The sequence below is a fragment of the Chenopodium album genome, chromosome 12 (genome assembly GCF_948465745.1).
Source record: "Chenopodium album chromosome 12, dcCheAlbu1.1, whole genome shotgun sequence".
NCBI classification, from domain to species: domain Eukaryota; kingdom Viridiplantae; phylum Streptophyta; class Magnoliopsida; order Caryophyllales; family Amaranthaceae; genus Chenopodium; species Chenopodium album.
In genome coordinates, this window is record NC_137845.1 from 7,301,976 (window position 1) to 7,323,877 (window position 21,902).

The 21,902-nt window shown below is 31.1% G+C and overlaps 2 protein-coding genes across 3 annotated transcripts; one reads left to right on the forward strand and one right to left on the reverse strand.

Moving 5' to 3' along the window:
* Positions 1 to 6,195: 6,195 nt before the first annotated feature.
* LOC145570197 (disease resistance protein At4g27190-like) lies at positions 6,196 to 10,287 on the forward strand. Of its 2 annotated transcripts, XM_081629224.1 has the most exons (3): positions 6,196 to 6,338; positions 6,620 to 9,224; positions 9,838 to 10,287. In XM_081629224.1, the coding sequence occupies exons 1-2, from the start codon at positions 6,327 to 6,329 to the stop codon at positions 9,197 to 9,199; spliced, it is 2,592 nt and encodes an 863-aa protein (XP_081485350.1). In that variant the 5' UTR covers positions 6,196 to 6,326; the 3' UTR covers positions 9,200 to 9,224; positions 9,838 to 10,287. The 2 variants fall into 2 exon arrangements, with proteins under 2 accessions (XP_081485350.1, XP_081485349.1); XM_081629223.1 differs by lacking the exon at positions 9,838 to 10,287 and having other exon boundaries at positions 6,620 to 9,243.
* Positions 10,288 to 16,197: 5,910 nt separating this feature from the next.
* Positions 16,198 to 21,379, reverse strand: LOC145570198 (oxaloacetate tautomerase FAHD1, mitochondrial-like). The gene is made up of 7 exons (XM_081629225.1): positions 21,221 to 21,379; positions 20,872 to 21,037; positions 17,898 to 17,950; positions 17,675 to 17,737; positions 17,508 to 17,558; positions 17,278 to 17,395; positions 16,198 to 16,635 (listed from the first exon to the last, which is right to left on the reverse strand). Exons 1-7 carry the CDS (start codon positions 21,302 to 21,304, stop codon positions 16,520 to 16,522), a joined length of 651 nt encoding a protein of 216 aa, XP_081485351.1. The 5' UTR covers positions 21,305 to 21,379; the 3' UTR covers positions 16,198 to 16,519.
* Positions 21,380 to 21,902: the final 523 nt, after the last annotated feature.

Below are 21,902 nucleotides of genomic sequence, written 5' to 3' on the forward strand. Positions count from 1 at the left end.
TCCTTATTTGATCTTTTTTGAGAAATCTTCCTAATTTTGTCAAGTCAGATCAACAAGAAATTAACATAGTATATGTAAACGAACTAGCAGTTGAGATTTTCATTGGTTCATTTGAGATGAGAACATGATATGTAGCTCATGAGGGTCCATAGTTGTCATCTTCCAAGAAATGGTTTCAATGAAATCAATAGACTCAAATTAATTTCTACGCACAGTTTAATTTCAGCCGAGAATATCATTCAGTCAGATAGTAGGATGTCCTTTGATGCTTAATGATAATGTCAAATACACACCATAAGTAATAAATAACTTATGATAGATAATATATGCAGAACATTTTCTCTCCATTGGAATGGCGGGTGGAGTGCACATTGATTCATTAGGCTATTAGCCATCTTCTCTTTGTACTTTTTGGGAGGGGTGTAATTTATACGACTATACCTTTGGTATAATTCATATTTCATAGATATGCATCTTATAATTCGATTCTCCCCTGTCTTGGTCTGAATTTTTGTTATTCGGGTAAGAGTAAATCTTATGCCGTATTTTAGGAGTGTTATTGATAACATATCTTTACTAGAATAGGAAATTCAGATGAAGGAGCCATCCAATGTGGTCCAATTGTACCTTTATCCCTAACTAGTCAAGACATAACTGGATATTTTAAATAAATCCAATACACTAAATGTACTATGGAAAGTTGGAAACAGGAGCTAAATTTGACTGAAGATGAATACGTAGACGAGTAGTAACACTAGTAAGTATAGATACAAGTGTTAGAAATTGTAGAATGCTCAAAAGCTTAGACTAAGATAACCTATAGGAGAGTCCCGAAGTTTGATATCCTATCAAGTAGCAATGGTCTCCCTGATCTCGCATCTTCTTACTTTTCTTAGCCTATCGCTTTCTAACTGCAGTTAGAATGTGACAGAATTCCAATCAAAACAATACGCAATTGAGAACAGGTTGTTATCTTTCTGTCCTGTTAATTTCCATTGGCTGCATCGGCTTTCATGCAGTCTGCTACCCTTCATATGCTCTTGAAAATAAACTGTGAGGTTTAAATTTGCGACTTTGAAGTTACAAAGTGAATTCTCCATCATTTTCCCAAGCTATCCAATATACATTGTATGCGCAATACACTTTTTTATTTACCCCTTTATTTCGTGAATGACTAACCCAATCTTATTTTTTAATTATCCTCTTGATCAGTTTATACCATTTACTTTTTATTTTTAAAGGGAGTTATTTACTTGTGTAGTTATTTTGGTTGAAAATTCTTTTGTAAAATCTCTTTCTTAAAAGTTTCTACGCTTCTGGCCCTCTTGTAGCCTTGTAGGAGTACAGCCTGAGAAGTAATTTCACTCAATGGTCTTGTTTGGCAAATGGTTGTTGGCGGTTGGCTGTTGGCTGGTTCACTTGGCTTGTTTGACCAGCTGGAATGTTTGGCTGTTTATAATGGCTTTTGAAATTGGCTGTTTCAGCTGGCTGTTTATAAAAGTGTTTGGTAAATTAATTGTTGGTTGTTGGCTGTTTATTAGATAATTTGTGGGCCAACAAGCCAAAAGCCAACAAAAAAACTACTCAAAGCAGCTTTTTCATTTTGGCTTAAAAGCCAGCTTTTTCGCTGATTAAAAAGCCAATTACCAAACACATTTTTTGGCTGTTTGACCACCTAAAAAAGCCAAAAGCCAAAAGCTAACCAAAAAGCCATTAAAAAGCCAATTACCAAACATGGCCAATAATTCTACTTAAGCATCACTTTGACTATTTGACGGAAGAACTGACCTTGACTAGGATGATTGAGATTTGAGACTTTGAGAGAGGTGAGAAAAGATTAAGTTGCTACTAATGAGAAAGGCAGGATGGAGGAAGGGAACAATATTACAACTTATAAGGGTAATTTAGAGGAGATCATGGACCGGACATTGCCCAATAAATCGGCCAATTTTGGGCCATGGGTTTGGTGTGGGCCCAACTTCGGGTCTAAAAGCGTGTTCAAATTCGGTTTTTGAGAAATTTTTTTTGGGCTGCTCATAACAAGAAAAAAATACAACTATTTAAAAATATATAGATAGTCAGTTCGGTTCAAGCCTTTAAATCCAATGAAAAGGTTGTCCAAATCCGCCCCTTTCTCGGGTCGGGCTAGGTTTGATCAGGTCTAGGGTTATGATATAGATATCTTGTTTAATTTCAATATATTCCGTCAACAATTAATTTTTAACTAGTGTGTGACCGGGGCGATGCCCCTGGTTGTTACTTTGAACACTTATAATTGAATAGATAGGTTCATTCTATATTATTCCATTTATTCATTATTTGTTTATTTATATAATAATTTTTCATTTAACCTTTAAATAATTTATTTATGGAACAAATACTAATTATATAAACATGTCTTTTGTATATAATTTATAATCAATATGAAAATAAAGACATAATTATTATCAAAATAATTAAATAAATAAAATTATTATATAACAATAGTTAATATTTCTTGTTTGCATTACCTCATCGATGAGCATTATTAGCAAATAATAGAATAGGTATTTTAAAAAACGCAGTCATTAAATGTATATTCAGATCTTCAGCCCATATATATATTTATGAATCGAATATAAAAGTATTATTAATCAATAGATGAGATGGTAAAGCTTCTAATGCATATTTTTTAGGTTGTGAGTTCAAATCTCAAGATAGACATTAATTAGAATATGCTCATATTTGAATGATGACATGGCAGAGTGCCACATGGCACATAAACGTTTTTAGGAATACTTTTTAATATATAATAATAAGTATAGATTAGATAAGGGATTTGTCTAGCGTTCGTAAATTTTAAGCAAACATCAATAATATTAAAACAAATATCATGAATGACACGTATCACTTCCTAATGCTGTTTATTTCCCTCCAACATCCCTCCATTTTATTTTTATTTTTTATTTAAACTATCTCACTCCTTATATAAATACTAGTTTTGTGCTCCGTGCAATGCCCGGGTTGTTTATTTAATTTTAAAATAAAATATTTTATCTAAAATATACTTCATATATGTTATTTGAATTTTCTACTCATGGATAAATAATCACTTGACAATCATACTTGTTTGTTTATGGGTATTAATAATGTACAACCAAAAAGAATGGTCGTTTAAAGTTGTGATCTCTTTTTGTTTTCTCAGAATATCTAGGGAAAGGTTGGTAGCATGTTAAGACTTTAATTAGGTCTCTTTGATTTTTATTTTTTTTCCCCTTTTGTACGTCTCTGGATCCGTCATTTGTATAGAATTATATATTGGTACAAAAGTTTTATTGATAACAAAACTCTAAAATAACTTTTTTATCATACTAAATCTATCCAATTTTTTTTAAAACTAAACTCTAAAATAACTTTAATATTTTATCCTACTGCATCTATACAACTTTTTTTTTATCCTATTATATTAAAAAATATATTCAAATAAATCTTGTGTGTCATAATTATAATTAATACTCGCCTACATGGCACGACACTTGGCGAAAAGTTGGAAATGCAAATGTCGTTGTCTCGTGACCTGATTAAAAGTTTAGCTTTTTATATTAGTTATATATATGATTTCACTATACTTTGATTTAAAATATCACAAACTTTCATATGTGGCTGGCCACGCCGTGTGGTTAGCCACAATTATTTTAATTTTCTCTCTCTCCTCTCCTCTCAGATCTCTCCTCTTATTTTCTCTTTTTTTAACTTTCTCTTTCTAACCGTTAATGGCTGGAGCACCGACTTACGCCGTCGTCTTAGTCAATTAAACCAACTCAGATCTCCGCCTCTAAATTTCGAAGCTCCAAACCCTAAAAATTCCCCCAAATTTCAATTGATTTGGTGATATGAAGGTTACTTCTGCCTTTGATGTTTCTAGTAGCAAAGATTTATCTTCAGGAAATAATGTTAAAGGCTGTTGTTAAATTAGAGCTTTAAAAAAAAAGGTTGTTAAATTTTGTTTGTATTTTTCAAATTTTTTATTTTTTTTATTGTCAACTTTATTTTGCTAATTAATAAATTGAGGTGGAGTTGGTACTGATAAATCACGGTAATTAATAAAGCTGTTGTTATTTTGTTATTTTGATCGTCAACTTTTTCATCCATCCTTGAGAACCTCAGTTGACGATTGTTGTGGTCGTACGTTCGAATTGGTGGTTTGGTGGTTACTAGGTCTGATGGATTACTTAAGGGGTTAATTGGGGCAAGGGCTTACTAGGTTTGAGGGGTTACTAAAGGGGTTAATTGGCGAGGGGTTACAGGGGTTACTTGTGTGTTAGCTGGCCACATCGTGTGGCTACCACACACAGAACCTGCTGTTAAATCATACTCCCTCTGTTTTTTTTTTATTTGCATCACTTTGTGATGCGCGGAGTTTTAGTAGAGTAATATAATATCGTGGGTGGGTGAATAATTTATTATAGTAAAAGTAAAATGGGGACCAAAGTATGTGAGGGGAGTAAATATTTTTATTATATAAGTAGGGACCATAGAGGAAAGTGAAATGATAAAATAATTTGAGTGAGATTTAAAGCAAAAGAGAAAAATGATAAAATATAGTTTCAAAAAAAATATCTATAAAAAGTTACCAAATAAGGAAGTGATGTATATAAAAAAAACACCCATAAAAGGGAAGTGATGCATTTTAAAAAAACGGAGGGAGTATATCAAGTTTGTAATTTGAATATAAGTAAATATTTTATGATAGTAAATATTCTATAATAATGATTATATTTGATTTTTTTTATTATAAATATTGTTTAAAAAGTAATAAAAATTTGTCAAAAGCTACCCGCTACTTCTAAATGATACTATTTTTAACGTTTGAGAAAAACTACTTAAACTCTTCCTCTATCGCTACCTTACTAAACACTCTCAAATTTTTTCTAGTACTGTTTTGACTGGTCAAAATGCTAACTGTTACCTCAAACACTGCCACCAAATAGGGCCAAATACTCTAAAATTTTCTTATAATACTGTTTTAACTAGTCAAAATGCTAATCGTTACCTCAAATGCTGCCATCAAACAAAGCCTTAAACGGGACAAATGTTGGATTATTTGAATTATTACTCCGTATTTTTTTTGTAAAAAAAAAAAAAAAAAAGGATAACGACAATAACCTGAAAAGATGGGAACAACCATATTTCAAAAAAAAAAAAAAAGATGGGACAACTACATTTCTCATACTTCGTAATTGGCAGCAAAGGTTTTCCAAGAAATTTCGTATGTGGAATCTTTCCAAGGATTTTAAAGTAACGGGTACTGAGTACTGACTTTTATTTTATTGACAGAGACTTTAATTTTTGGAGTGGAGTACTAAATTTTTTTAAAAATATTCACAATTTTTTTTTTTGGAAAAAATTAGGGGTGATGTTGACGGATGGTATCGTAATTCGTAACACAGACTTGACGTCAACAGTAAACGATTTACCAATTTTTTTTCTTAATCATAGGCGTAATAAACTAGTACGGAGTTAAAAAAAAAAAAAAAAAAAAAAAAACTAGCACGGAAACTCCCTTCATTTTTTCTTTTGCAATCTCAATTTATTACTCAGTCCATTTCATTACAATCATAATATTAGGGTGTGCATAAAGTTATAGAAAAATTATAAGGTAGAGATCCAAATAAGATTCTTTATACGAGTAATACGAAGTACGGAGTATAAATTATCATTAGTAGCAAAGAAAAATAATAAAAAAAGTAGCGTTAGTGGGGTTGGTAGGGGAGAGAAACATTTGTGAAAGTAAAATTAGCGAGAGAGAAATAATAATTTTTTTTTGAACGGAGAGAAATTGTAAAATAATAAACTAATAATGGATCTTTTTCAAATTTAGAATTGTTGCAATTATTATGAAATATATACGGAAAAGAAAATTGTTGCGATTATTATGAAACGGGGAAATATTTACTCATTTTCTTTATTAAAAACTCTTTAACAATATATTATAATTTTATTTTAAAAATATTGACAATGTTTTGACATAAATTGAGAGTAAAAAATTCTAGTTGAATGGAGTATTTTATACAAGTGTATTATCTTATAATTTAATACGAGTGATAGAAAATTAAAACCATTAACTTCCTTCATTTAGACACACATGTCAATATATACTTTTCAAAGCACACATGTCAATATATACTTTTCAAAGCAAATATCATTGATATACTAATCTCAAAGCTGTGCGATTATTAAAACTTGGAGGGGTTGAAGCCTAAAAAGTCAAGTCAGAAGAAGCTACAAGTGCAAGCTAAACATAGGACCAGACTAACTTTTGCTTCCATTTTTTTCCATCATCTTTCATGCATCTGCAGGTTTGCACTTACCTTCCCTCTAAATATTATCCTTATCGTTTTTAATTTTTGTGTTAGGCTGTAAAAATCGTTTATTTTCGTAGATGTATCAATTCTTATTGAGGATTTGTTCTTTAGATTACCGTTTTTTTTTTCTTTTCATTTTTTAATTATGATATTTATTGCTGTTTTCATTGAATAGATCATATGTAATTTTATTTGTTTTTTAAGTTTATAAGCTAAAATCCCAACGCTGATAGTAAAGATAATAATTGTTTTTTTTTTTTTTTTTTGGTTGGTAGATCCAAAATCCCTTGAAAATGATTTCGATAATTTCTAAGATGTTTGGGATAGGAAGGCATTATCGTGGCATACCATGTGATGGAGGTACAAACAATAGTGGTGTTGAAAATCAATCTGAATTGAGGAGTAGTGTTACTGATGAATTTCAATCTGAATCGAGGAGTAGTGTTTATTTACAACAGCCCGAAAAAAAGCGCAGAAAAGTTGAGGTTTCGCTGAGCTTAAACACAAAGTATGTAAACAGAATCATTGATTGGTTGAAGGATGATAAAATTGTTAGTATTGGTGTTTATGGGATGGCCGGGGTTGGGAAGACTACCCTGGCAAAGCAGCTCGAATTTCGGCTTCGTTATGAAACGCCTTTTACTGATGTTTATGCTGTTGCTATGGTCTCTGTGGGGGTGGATTTTAATGTATATCAGTTGCAGCAAAAAATTGCTGGTGCTTTTAGGCTTGATCTCCGAGGTGATCGGGATGAGACTAGGAGAGCGGCCAAGATTCATTCATTTTTGTCTCGAAATGATAAGTGTGTACTCATCCTTGATGATTTGTGGGATGAGTTTCGCTATGAAGATGTTGGGATTCCTAGGAAATGCAAGCTGATTGCTATTTCTCGGTCACGGGATGTCTGTCGTATGCTCCACTGCCGGAAATTTGTTCTGGTTGAGCCACTTTCGGAGGAAGAGAGTTGGGAGCTGTTTCACCAAAGCATAGGTGGTGAATATTTGGATTCCAAACAAGAGTCCCATTTTAGGAAGCTTGTGTGTGACAAGTGTTCAGGTCTTCCTCTTGCTATCACTGTGTTGGCCAGATGCTTCAGGAAGATGGTTGATGGTAATCGTTCTAGTTGGAGGGAAGTCCTTGAAAGTGCAAAGTTTCCTTTTACGAGACAAGATTACTTGGAAGATGCATTTAGTCGGCTGAAATTTTCTTATGAAAAGTTGAACAATATCGCGCTCCAGCGTTGTTTCTTGTATTCTGCCTTGTACCCCAAAGGTTTTGACATACGCAGAGAAGAGCTGATTCGCCTTTGGATGGGTGAGAAGCTGATAGATAATGTTTCATCATTACAAGCACGATACGACATGGGCCATTCCATATTGAATAAACTTCTCAACTCTTGCTTGCTGGAAGCATCAGAGGATAAAAGGACTATCAAGATCCATGATCTTGTGAGGCATATGGCTCTTTCTATTGCTGGAGATAGTTTTATGGTAGAAGCTGGCAAGACTTCAAAATTGGAGTTCCGGAAGAATCTCCTTGCTGTTTCCTTAATTAATTCTTCAATATCGTCGATCCTCCCAGATGGTTCTCAAAACTATAGCTATCTCTCCACCTTACTTTTGCAACACAGCTCCTTTGAGTTGATTCCCGAATCTTTTTTCTTGCAAATGCGTGCCCTTCGGGTTCTGAATTTGTCTGATACTCGCTTACTTAAACTGCCCAGTTCTATTGGTGCCTTGGAAGAGCTTCAATTCTTAGATCTTAGTCTATGTCAGAACCTGAAGCAAGTGCCACCAGTATCTAACCTTCTGAAGTTGCAGTTTCTAGACCTTTCCCAGACAGCAATCGAGCAAGTTCCTCGCTTTCTTGAAAAGTTAGAAGGACTCACAGAGCTCAACTTGTCCTCTATTTTGGAACCAAAGGAAATTCCTTGTGGGGTGTTGCCTGCCTTATTCAGACTCAAGAGGTTAGCATGCCAGATTGCAGGCGCTATTTCTGAGCTGCAGAATGTGAAGTCACTAGAAATTCTTGATGCCAGATTTTTGAGCCTGTGTGACTTGAGCAACTATGTAAGGTCTCAGCACTGGTGTCAATTGGACAGCTATCATCTAAAGGTTGGAGGTGAGGTGGGATCTGACCAACCATACAGCAGAAAAGTATCATTGCACGGCTGTTCTTTGACTGATCAAGAGGGAGATTACATCGTGCTTCCTAATAACATTCAGGAGTTGTATGTCGACAATTGTAGAGACTTCCCTTGCCTATCTGATGTCTTGTATCCTGTTGCATATCCTCGTAGAACTCATGATGGTGCAATTATAGGAAGTTGCAACGAAGAGCTTAGTTGTTTAAACCAGCAAGCTAAACTTTTTTCAAGCCTTGAAGTATGCATCATTAGTAGATGCCAGGACATTAAGACATTGTTTACACTAAGCTGGATGGAGAGTCTCCAATCCCTTCGATTATTACAAGTTGAAGATTGTAGACAAGTGAAGGAGTTAATAGCAGTCGAAGTAGTGGATTGTGGTCCAACTGAAGGAGATCATGCTGTCATTTGTCTTCCCCAACTTAGGCAGCTTGTTCTCATTCTATTGCCTCAGATGGAAAGCATCTATAAGGGTCGACTTGTTTGTGCTTTGCTTCTGTCTTGTACTGTTATGGACTGTCCAAAACTGAAGCGTCTTCCGTTCTCCAGGATAGATGCAGGAGAAGAGTCATTCGTCTCTTGTCTAGAACGGATTGAAGGCCAAGAGAAATGGTGGGACTTGTTAGTATGGGATCAGCCGGAATCTAAAGCTTTGCTCAAACCCCTGTTTAGATGCAGGTCTTTGGATGACAAGATTGTTTACTACTGACTTAGCCACCTTGCTGTGTTAAATGGTTTGTTTGCTTCTTTCTCTCTCTCTTTCCCTCCCCCGCCCCCCACCCCCTCTTTTATTTCCAGATAAATAAAAAACTGAGAACAGGTTGAAGCCCTTGTTCACAAAGAGCAGGCTGGCTTCCCAACTGCCGAGCCCTTCGTAGAATCAGTTTATGTAGACCATCTAAAGTTATCTATCATTCCCCCTCCCATGAGGCAAAGATGGCCAAAATCATCGTATTTTGGGGAGTTTTACTTCCAAAAGCACTCCTTATTCACTTAAGGAGTATTCCCTATTACCACTGGGTCATTAATCTTATGATTTTATTACCGCACTATATAATCCTAGACTCTTCAGTCTTCAAAGGTGATGATAATAAAGTTTTCCAGTTGTTTGTTGAAAAGACTGTTATTTTCAAAAGAGAATAAAAAAGACCTTTCATGATGTATTATATGCTTAAGACTTTGGCATTTAGCCTAATTCACTTTGTAATTTAATATAACGTCTGTCATGTAATATTTTGATCAGTTGAGCAATATTGTGGCTTTTCATAAACTACTACTCGTACTACTTTGAATTAGATTCAAAGTTCCTCTAGTGTGCTACTAATTTTTATTTTTTTCATTGGTAAGGAGAAAGGCTTCCTTGGCTGTGACGGTGTAACCTCTCATAGGTCCAGCAGTGTGCTAATGGGAGTATATGCAATTTTTTTTTTTTTTTTTTTTTTTTTTTTTTTTTTTTTTTTTTTTCTTTTTTGAGGAAATGTATGTTAGCTCATCAGTAATTAGCTAACTGTGTAGAATACTAGGCTGTTTGTGTTTTGATATCTATGTTATTATTTAGACTTAGAAGTAGTATCAATGAGAAAGGAGAAAACTCCCAATACGCCCTTTCTCATGTCATAGATTATCGATCATGAGATCTTCTAAAATCGGAAGAGAACCTCTAATCACTTGAGTTATCCTTTACCTTTTAAATTTGCTTATTAAAATGTTTGATATTTGGGTTGAATAGCAGTTTAATATTTATTTTTGTAATGTTAATCATATAACTAAATCAAAATCTTGGTATATTTCAATTGATTTCATTTTATTTTTAACTTCCAAATTTTTATTTCCATGAAAGAGTTTAGTAATTTCTAAGTTTTTCAATCAGTTTTTTTTTTTTTTTTATAAATTTGAAATTGAATGAGCATCATATATTCATATTTTTTATTCCTCATTTATTTGCTATTAAACCCCTAATCATTACCCACACCATCACTCTTCATTAAAGTTTTGTATATATAAATCAATCAATTAATTCTTAATCTCATAAGTGGGGTCTTAGTAAATAAAAAAAAAAAAAAAATACAATAAAAAAAAAAAAAAAAACTTGGTTCATTTGGTCCAAGTTGCTTCTTTTTATGTCCATGTTGAATGGTTCTGGAGACAAATGCATTTTCCTCGGCTTTGGATCATACGAGTAGCTAAAAAGAAAGCCAGTCGCTATCTGAATGACAGGCTCAATGTTTTGGGGCCCAAAAAGCTGGAATTGTTATCTAGACCAAATTAGTGCAATACAAACTAGTACGGAGTATTATAATGTAGCGGAGTTGGTCAGGCATATAATTTTAATGTCACAAGATAAAATTCTATGTTCCATCACTATTAAACCCAAGTAACACCGTGGAGAATAAGTTTATCTAGTTGATAAAAAATAATGTTTATCAAGTGACAAAACTAGTAATAAATGAATGAGATAATTTTACACTGTTCATATGTAAAACCAACAACATCAAAACCACTATTGGTATTAGCTGTGAATTTTACCTCTTTGTACCTTTTCTATCAACGAGTAACTTTGTTAGTATATATAAATCTTGAGAGTTGAAAGCAAGGACCATGTATAATTATTTTAATGATCAAATTATGATTGATGATGACACCTTCCTTAGACCCAATTTTATGAAATTAAAATAATTAAAAACAATAATAAGAAAAGGTAATGAATTTTTTATTTATTAATCTTATTAACCACAAGTCCACAAACGTACACAGTAATCGTACATACAAATACTTTTCATATTCGATCTCAACATGGATAAATGTTGCGTAAAAACTCCAACTCATCTGGTAAAAATTGCGGCATATCTTGATTGCGTTGTTGATGTTCAAAACTATCCTCGATCTCTGGAATCAGTAAGTGATGATTATCTCCATTATATAGGCCAACAGGTTGTTCAATAGCTTGATGCTGCTCCTCTAGATGATTGCGTTGTAGATGTTCAAAACTATCCTCGATCTCTGGAATAATTAAATGATCATTAGCTCCGTTAATTAAGGCAACAGGTTGTTCAATGGCTTGATGTTGCTCCTCCTCTTGATGAAGATGTTGCTCCTCTTGATGACCCGGGTTTAGAGCTTCAACCTCGACGACATCTCTAGCAAGTCTATAAACTTTGCATAACACCCAACCATCCAACTGCAAATAAATTAAAAACAAAAACTTATTAAAATCCACTTAAAAACAGAAACATTATTTACAAATAAATTGCTTCAAAGTTATACTCTATATAGTGTAATTATATATTATTGCTTACCATATTTTTTGGTTTGGAGCCTTGGGATTGTGATGTACCATGATGATCATTTGTTTTACGTCTTTTGGGTATAGGCTCGGAGGTTGAAGGATGATTAGCAAGCCGAAATTCGTGCATTTAATTCCCTTGGGTTCGTTTTTATTGATTGGAGGGGGTTCGATTTTAATAAAGAATGCTAAAGCCTTCCTATAACCAATTATTACTCCTTGTTTGTTCCTTATTGTTGCATCCACTCCGGTAGCCTTCCAATAACCATTGCCAGCGGATCTTCTAGGTCGACTTCCGTTTTCGTATAATCTTTCTAATCTTGTGAAAAAATACCAAGTCTTCTCACTTTCCGCTTCATAAGACACTGCATCATAAATCAAGAAATTAATTATTATATACAATTAATACCCACATAATCTTAATTAATCACCATCAGATACATACAATGTAATTAATTATTATTAAACAAAACACAAGTATAAATTTGACGCACCATAGTAAACACAGTCAAGAATGAAAAACATGCATACTAATGCTTACGACTTAGGAGTCCATATCATCAAATTATGAAATAATTCCAGGTATACTAAACCATTAAATTAGAAAGTACTAAACACCCATCACATAGGATATTTTTTTTTTAAAGGCTATTCTTAAATATATCTTGAGCAATATAAACTAAGGATAACTTGGTAACATATAATTTTCTTGGCCAAAAATTATATAGGTTATGCATATTAATTAAGTAAAATTATCTTTTCATTAATTTCATGATTTCTTGATATGCAATAATTAATTGGACAATACAATCATATGAAGGTATACAATCAACATGCATGCACGTACTATCAACATAAAATATATCTTTGTATAATCGATTTAACTAGTTAAGTTCAAACATTAATAACATTCACCGTGCATACTATCAACAATTAATTAGTTTTAGACAGATAAATTAAAAGGAAAACAAATAAGATCAAGACCGGAAAAAATCATCGTAAAACTTACGTGTTAGATCTTGAGGAGCGAGCACACCATACAATACAGTCTCATGCATCTTGTTTGGTGGCAAAGCTTCGCCATTAATCTTCGGAACTAGGTAATGAGTAATCAATTCTTCATCTTTTGGGTCAAACCGAAAACCTGGAGGAATCATATTCCAGAAATTTACCGTTTCATTGCTCGAACTAGCCATGATTATTTTATTTGAGCTTATGATACTTGAAGAAGGTCTATTTGTTGAAAGAAAAGTGAAGAGAATTTAATCTGATTTTAATTTGTTGAAAGAAAACAATTATGGACGCACAGTATATATATACTTATTACAACTTATTATGCAAGTTAGGGCAAATTTGCATTTGGATAAGGATACTTTCCATAAATAAAAGATGGATTAGGGTTATAGATTTAGGTGGATTTTCTGGTTATTGTTAGCTAATAAAAAGATAGAATTATAGTTGTGTTAATAAAAAAAAAAAAAATGCCCTAATACAAGATATAATTAGTAAGAAATATTTAATTACCACTAAATTATGAGAGTGTATTTTTAAATTGTATTTCTTGGATAAAAGAAAAAATTGAATTATTGTTCAAATAAAAAAAAAAATAGTTTGAGCTTATATATGATACTTGAAGAAGGTCTATTTGTTGAAAGAAGAGTGAAGAGAATTTAATCTGATTTTGTTGAAAGAAAAGATGTATGGACTCACTGTATATATACACTTAAATTATTACAACTTATTATGCAAGCTAGGGCAAATTTGCCTTTGGATAAGGGTACTTTCCATAAATAAAAGATGGATTAGGGTTATAGACTTAGGTGGATAATTTTCTGTTATGGCATTATTTTGAAGCGGTTATAGTTAGCTAAAAAGATAGAATTATATACTCCCTTCCAAAAAAAAAAAATAGAATTATAATTGTCTTAATAAAATAAAATAAATGCCCTAATACAAGATATAATCAGTAAGAAATATTTAATTTACCACTAAATTATGAGATTGTATTATTAAATTGTGTTTTCTTGATTAAAAAAAAAAATCTAAATTTTAGTTCAAAAAAAGATGTACTCCGTAGTATTTATTCTCCACTAAAAAAAAAAAAAAGAATTATTACTCCGTACTACATAGTCACTCTCTGCATTCCTTTCTTTTTTTAGAATTTGACTTTTATGGTCAACTTTGTAAATTTTTGACAATAAAAATTCACTATTATAAACCTCAAAATTATATCTTGTGTGATCATATTGAATTTAGAGTAAAATGCTTTTCTAAATACCAATTTTATAGAATTTATACTCATATTACATTTAATATATACGTGCATGCAAAAAAGTAAATTGAGTGTAATGAAAATAAATAAAAACCGAGTAAGTATGAATTCCATACATAAATTGCAAGTGAAACAAATATTAACATACTATACTCTTTCACCTTCAAGGGAAAAAATCAGTTGACACATGTACTCTTTTCAACTTTAAAGGACAAAACCAATTGACCAAACTCCTACTAATAAGTTTGCTATCTAATATAGATTTCGTCCCTTGCACTATCTTGGAATAATACCAAAGGCTAGCTAGCGGCTGAATTTTCATGTATGTACCATGAGAAATCAAAGCTCGATCAAATTTTGAATTATAAATGGAATAATGCGACTGTTCTTGCTAAATGCTAATATAATTGTTATTCAATTAATGTTTATTGTAAAATGGCCATAGATTCAAGGAAAATATTATAATTTGTATTCGAAAAACGATTTATTATTTTTTTAATTTATTTTTTATTTTTTTTAAGAGATGCTTATAAACACCAATGGTTATAACTTTTACCTGATAACCTTTTTTTGACACCAACCTGATAACCTAAAATATAGTTTTAAAATACTAATTAATGATAAAAAAAAAAAATTACAATCTATCTATGTACCTATACTAAATTGGAGTATTTTTTTTTCCCTCTTAAACCCAACTCAATCTTTCTTTTTTAACAATATTATTAATTTATCTACAAACTTCACTATTTATTCATGGTTGACTATTGATTTATATTTATATATAGAGTTCTATGTGTTTCCATTACAACATACTATTAATATATTTCTTTTTTTTTGTTGAAAAAGAAGTCAGGAGAGTTGTATTTGATTTTGTTGCAAGAAAACAAGTACGGACTTACAATATCTACACTTATTATGCAAGTTAGGGCAAGTTATTAGTCTGTTTTAATTTAGCTTTAACATGGTCTTATTTATAAAAAGAAGTGGATTAGGGTCAAAGATTTAGGTGGATTTTCTCTTATGATATTTTTTTTGAAGTGGTTATTGTTAGATAAAAAGATAGAATTCCCTTAAAAAAAACATAAAAAGATAGGATTATAGTTGCGTTAATACAAATAAAAATAATGCCCTAAAACAAAATTACTTAGTACAAAACTGCTAAGAAAGTAGATTAATTTTTTATGTTACATTTTCTTGAAAAAAAAAAAATCTTAATGTGTTAATTTTCCTGAAATATTCAGCCTATCTTTTTTTTTTTTTTTTTTTTTTTTTTTTTGGAAAGAAATTTAAAGCCGATGTAATGTAATCTACTTGTAATTTTTTTTATATGTATTTGCTCAAAAAAAAAAATATATCCACTAAAAAATTGAGTTTAAATTCAATAATTATGTTCTTATGAAAAATAATAATAACGTACATGAAAAAATAAATCATTATTTGTTAATTTTCCTAAATAATTACGGCTAAACTATACTATATGCATATATACTTCTTTTTTAACTAATAAATACAAAGTATACATACATAGTACATTTTTTTAACCAATAAAAAATATACACTGAATTGATCATTTAATTACTACTCTTTCAATTCGTGCTTATTTCTTTTATAGTTTTATATATGGTCAATTTTTTTATAACTTTGACCGTAATAATTAACTATTACGGAGTATAAACATCAATTAAATCATGTGAGATATCTTGAAATTTTATATATAAACCTAGTTGTAGTGTTGCACGATGCACTCAATTAACCCAAGGTTAGTTTTTGTTTTTCATTTGAATCGACTCAACACCCAACTTGAATACCTTATTTGGCATCTCTCGATCTTGTATAAAATATTTTTGTTTGAAATTTAATTATAGACAAACTTGTATGGAAAGTCATTTATGAGTTTGTGACAAGGGTTTGAATCTAGTTGGATTCATATATATTTAGCAAACACTTTAGTAATTTAATTTTTGAATGATCTAATTTGGCCACGCGATGTAAAATTTCTAGTTCCTCCACTGTAGCTAGTTGCTATTTTAGTTACGTTACCTACGAGTAGTTACTAATTTCGTTTTGTTAGATATGCTTTTGTAAAACGAAGAAGTAAAGAGAGAAATGGTCTCCTAAAGCAGCATTTAGAGAGGAAAAAAGACATCTGAAATAAAGAAAGACAAATTTGATCTCTTTATTTGATTAGGAGAAACTCAAAATTTTAGCTAAGAACCAGACCCTTACTCTAGTTGCAAATTTAAAATCTCTTGGGAAACTGTTCTTCCTAGTTACATACACAATTCTTATTCCTTAACTTGATATTATATTGTGCAAGAATAAATAGCATTATAAGCTCAAATCGTGCAACAATTTATTATGTTACTGATACATTCCAGCTTGGAGAAAGGTATGAAATTATCAGCAACTTAAACAAATAACTTCAAATAAACAAATGATGCTTCCACTGGAAATGGCAGTCCTAAACATCGCGACTAATTGCTTACTGGTGTGCTCCGTCTCTCAGCACTGAAATTAACATCTACCAGACCTGTTATACCAGCAGTAATTTTCTGGCCTGGTTTCACTGGCCCAATACCTTCTGGGGTGCCTGCACAACATAATTGAGAGAAGCTTCAGTTGACAGTTCATAGGTTTAATAGTTCAGGACTCGGAGTTTTTCCACAAAAATCGATGAAATGACAACTCAGATGTTTGTATAGGTTAAGAATTTAACTACATAGAAGACTAATCGGTGTTTCTTTCAAATACCAGTTGGCAATAGGTGGAGTAGCAAACTAGACGTGTATGCAGGACAACTCAGATGTGTATATTCATCTTAACATAGTGAACATTACAAACTAGCCAGGAAAATGAATCAATGCAACATAGAGGATATAACAGTAAGTAGTCATATTTCTCGATTAGTATCCTATCTGCACACCGCTTCTCCTGTAGGTGATCAGGGGAGGTGATCAGGAAGAAGGCAGGGCACATTGATGAACTCCGTAGAAAACAATGTAACAGTATGCACCCAAACCATTAGGATGAAAAATAGCTAGTACAAACGATACAATGCAGGCCGGAAGTCTGAAGCATTACAGTACTAAGTGACAGTCATGACAATCATCGAATTCATGACAAAGATGCACAGCACAGGCGCACAGCAGCATTTGCAGATAGACTAATCTTCAAAAAAAAAAAAAAAAAAAGCAGTTCGACAAATAAGTAGCAAAGTATAAGCAATACATACCGGTTAGGATAACATCTCCTTCTAAAAGTGTCATGAAAGAACTGATGTGGCTGATGAGGTACGGGATCTTGAATATCATATCTTGTGTTGATCCCTTCTGCTTTAATTCTCCATCAACCTTTTGTCAAGTAAACTAGGATTAGATTTTGTCCAAGCAATCACAAACAAGAATAGTAGCGTTTCAGAGTCAACTGAAAAAATCACAAACAAATAAGGTCTGATAGACCAACCTTTAGCCACAACTCCAAGTCATGAGGATCAGGCACTGCAGTTTTGGGAATCTGCATGAAATTGACAAACCAAAGATAAATAATCCTGTCATATCCTGTCCTAGTAATCTATTGAATTCGATAGAAGAGAGTCCGAAAACATGAATTATATACAAATCATGTCTTACCATTTCACTGATGGGTGTAAACGTGTCGAGTCCCTTAGCTAGTAGCCATGGAAGACCTGTAGCCTAATAGATACAAAGAAGAAAATGTGAAACATAAAGTTAGAGAAGCATCTGAATGTTTGTTACACAATTTCATGACAGGAACCTTATGTCAATATAATTAACTTTCACACTTATATTTGATAGTTATACAGGTTAATGTCTAAAAATGCAAGTATATTACCTTAATAGTAGCTTGGAGTTCCTTTGCTGTCATATCAAGTCCTAGAGCATAACCTGAAAAGTCAAGATTACACTAATTAGCTTTCTTTCCAAAATTAATTCAAAAGAATGTCGAAAAAAGTTAGTAAACACTAAACAGATTAGTTTTTATCATGTAGTAGTACTTAGTATATACCAACTTTAGCCTAAAAGAACCTCACAATAGTCAAGTGCATTACTTTCACTCTTCCTATGAATTACTCGTATATTCTTAATTAGTATAAGTATGTCACATGTTTCTCGTACCCCTTCCCCAAAAATACGATGCCTCTTTCTACATACGTATGCATAAAAACTTACATAGTACAAGAGATAATCACGGTCTCATGGAGTATGAAATTTCAATTCAACTCTTAAAAACGAACTAAATCAATTGTGATCTAGGAGTTTTATTTCGAGTTAGAAAAAATTTGAAGTATTCACAGTATTACTATTTGATAAAGTACAATATAGAGATTGTCAACAAATCTCATTTCTAATTTGCTTTGTAACAGATTTTTTAAGAGTGATTTTATACTAGTATTATTATTGTACATTTTAATTTGAAGCTCCAAAAGACCAAAACAGTGTGATTTTCTTCAGTCACGTGTCATAGGAATTTAGATTGGGTTTTGGGCTGCCAACCTGATGGGCCTGGACGCTGTGGACAGTCCAAAAGAGACCCAATCATCAATCATATCTTACCAAAATTCATTTTATTATTATTTTTTTGAAACATACGTATTAAAATTAAATTTAGATCCCAATTAAAATTAACTAGATGAAAGCCCGTGCGATGCACGGTTTTTTAATATATAAATCTCAAAAAAATATATTTTCGAATAGATTCTAATGTTTTTTTTTAATTATTTGATTTATTTTACTATCTAATAATTTCAGACAAAAAACACATAATATTTTAATTAAAGTGTTATTGCCTATTACAAAAGTTTTTTTTTTTTTTAATGTAATTTATAATTCGACTTTTTTTTATTGTTGTTTTGTATTTTATTGTGGTTGTTAATTATATGACTACAGAATTTAAAAATATGAATAATTGTAAATATGATATCTTTCAAAAAAAATTTTGTAAATATGATATTTTATCTATTACATATTGGGATAAAATCTTTAATATGAAAAGATATTTTTTTTATTTTTAAATAATAAAAATCCTAAATCATTATTCGTTGTTTTTTACAAGATAAAAATATTAAAAAATAATAAAATCATGTATACTATTTATCTTCTATTTAGATAAAATCACCACCTTCGTTCACACCCATATCGCTTCCATATATAATCAAAATGGATAAATAAAACATGTTAGCAAAACTAAAATTCATATAAAATTAATCTTTATAGTCTTATAAAATAAATCAATATATATATCTACCGAGGAGTGAAAAATTGTTGTGAAATTGATCTAAAAATTTTAATTTTACAAAATCAAATCTAGATCTATACATTGAATTTTATCATCATCCTCAATCGCCCGAACAATAATATTTAAAAAAATTAAATCATTATTTTGTTGTCACTAACAATGTGTGCGATATTGCTTCTTATTTGTAACGATTGAAAAATATCTAATGGCCTAAACTTTTCTTCAAAATTGTATAAAGTTGGCTTTAATTAAGGCATGAACGCAATGTAATTAAAAATAAAAATTAAATTAATTTGAAGGCTTGATTATGCTACCAAAATCACAAAAAATTGTTTTAATCATAAAATTAATTAATAAAAACTAAAAAGGTCTATAAAATTTTTTTAAAATGTAAACGATTTATAAAGATATAATACCTCTTCGTACTTTGATTTTCCAATCATTTTTGATTGAATTTAATTCTCTGATTTAATTAGATCTACATGTAAAAACAAAATTCAATAAACAAAACATAAACATATAATCATTAAGTTTTCCAAATAAACACAATGTTAGCAATAATCACAAATATATACATTTAACACATGGAATTTAAAAAATTAAACTAATTAAGAATTACGCAACCATTGATGACTTAAAACGGACACAAAATTCGCTTGATTTGGTTTTGTATTGATATGAGATTTTATGTGTGTCGTAGAATGCGTCAATTTATAGTGGTAGGGATCACAAATTTAATTTAATTACAATTAAATAATAATTTTTATTTCTTATCATAAACACTATAAAGATTATCTTAAGATGATTTTTTTAAGAGATAAATTTTAGTTTTTTAAATAAATTAAATCCTCATAAATCATTATTCGTTGTTTTTACCTAAGTGGCAAATTTCTTAAATCTCATTCGTCGCTTTTATTTAGGTGGCAAGTGAATTTTTTAATTCTAAAATAAAATAGAATTCTAATTTTTAATTGGTCAAAAATATATCTTTGCTTATGTGGCGCGTCGAATGCTCTCCAAAAATGCCTACTTTATTTATATATATATTAGATTGTTAACGCCAGAATAAAAAAAAAAAAAAAAAATTGCATGTCATTTTGTCAAACCACTAACAACTAAGTGGTCACTACTAACAATTATTACCGTCATTTATCCTACCTACAATATGAGTTGTGAATATTACAATTTCATTACATAATATTACTTGTACATTAAATATATCAAATATATTTTAATAAATATATGAAGTATACTTAAACATTTGTAAAAATTATATTAAAAAAAAAGTTAATATTATAAAATTTGTGTTTATATCTATTCAATTCTATAGTTAAAGTTAATATATAAGCCGTGTAAAAAGTCAATGTGTGTCAATTATTCTAAAATAGGTTGGTTTTAAAAAAAAAAAAATTCTAAAATAGATAACCTTATAGTAGGTTGTGATGATTTTCACCATATTTTTCAATCATTGAACTTTTTTTTTTTTTTGACCAGATCAATCATTGAACTTTAATCAAATGTGGCCTATTATATAAAGAGAGTAAAAAGTAAGAAGACGAAGAGAGAGAACCTCCAACATAATCCAAGGCCTCGGCCTCCGAAACATCGCGAGCTTTCTTGCCAATAACAACAGCAAGCTCAGCTTCATACCAAACTTGCTCCATTGAAGCTGGGATTTCAATTGTTCCTCCATTTTCCAAGTATGATGATGTTGGCTTCAAGAACAACACTGGTTCCTATTCACCCAATAAACATACAACGAACAAATCAATTTCCCGTCACCAAATAATAGTCACGTTACATAACCTTTGTTAACATGTCCAGAGACAGTTGTCACATACATTTACTAAAATCACAAACTCTGATTGATTTTACCATTATACCCTTACTAAAAAGAAAAACGAGGAAAAGAGGCAAACCTTAGGCAACGGAGCGGGGTTGTTGTCGATATAATTACGGCCAACACCGATGATCTTAGTCCCCTTCTCAATAAGATTAGCCATGATTCTTCTTCCTGCCAGTTTATGTAATCAAGTTTAGTAGTGTACTAATTTCTATTTTGGTGGGCTATTATATAACATGTAACACTCATATAAATATATATAGCAAACCAATAGAATATTGACAGCTAAATCCAGCTACTACTCAATAATTTAGTGGTGTAAAAAGAGTTATCACATGTTCATATTTAAAAATATTAATTTGTGGGGTAAGGTTAGATTGGAGGAAATTGCTAGTTTTTGGCTATTATTGCAGATTTAGATCGGAAGTATTTTGGCATATTATTATTCATTTATTTATTTGGTTTTGTTTTGGTTGAGTGTAAGTGTGGCAGTGTTACGATAATTTCTTAATTGTTGGCCACATATGAAAGGAAATGAGATGGGATCTTGGTTATAGTAAATATGAAGACAAACTTATAGCAATGGTCCAAAATTATGCACCTTACTTGCTACTTTACATCTATGCTCATTGCTCAACGATGGATTGTTTAGTAAAGGTGTTAATTGGAAATTTCATCAATCTTATTCAAGTGTACATGTGTTTAGTCACTATAACGATTGAAGTCGAAAGAAAAAAAAAAAATAGCTACCTTATTTT

Excerpts from the sequence above, each read along its gene's own strand:
- LOC145570198 (XM_081629225.1), bottom strand. The coding sequence starts at position 21,304 with ATGGCTAATCTTATTGAGAAGGGGACTAAGATCATCGGTGTTGGCCGT. Across the intron at positions 21,038-21,220 it reads ACCCCGCTCCGTTGCCTAAG|GAACCAGTGTTGTTCTTGAA; the intron begins GTTTGCCTCTTT and ends TTGGGTGAATAG. Across the intron at positions 17,559-17,674 it reads TTACACCCATCAGTGAAATG|ATTCCCAAAACTGCAGTGCC; the intron begins GTAAGACATGAT and ends AATTTCATGCAG.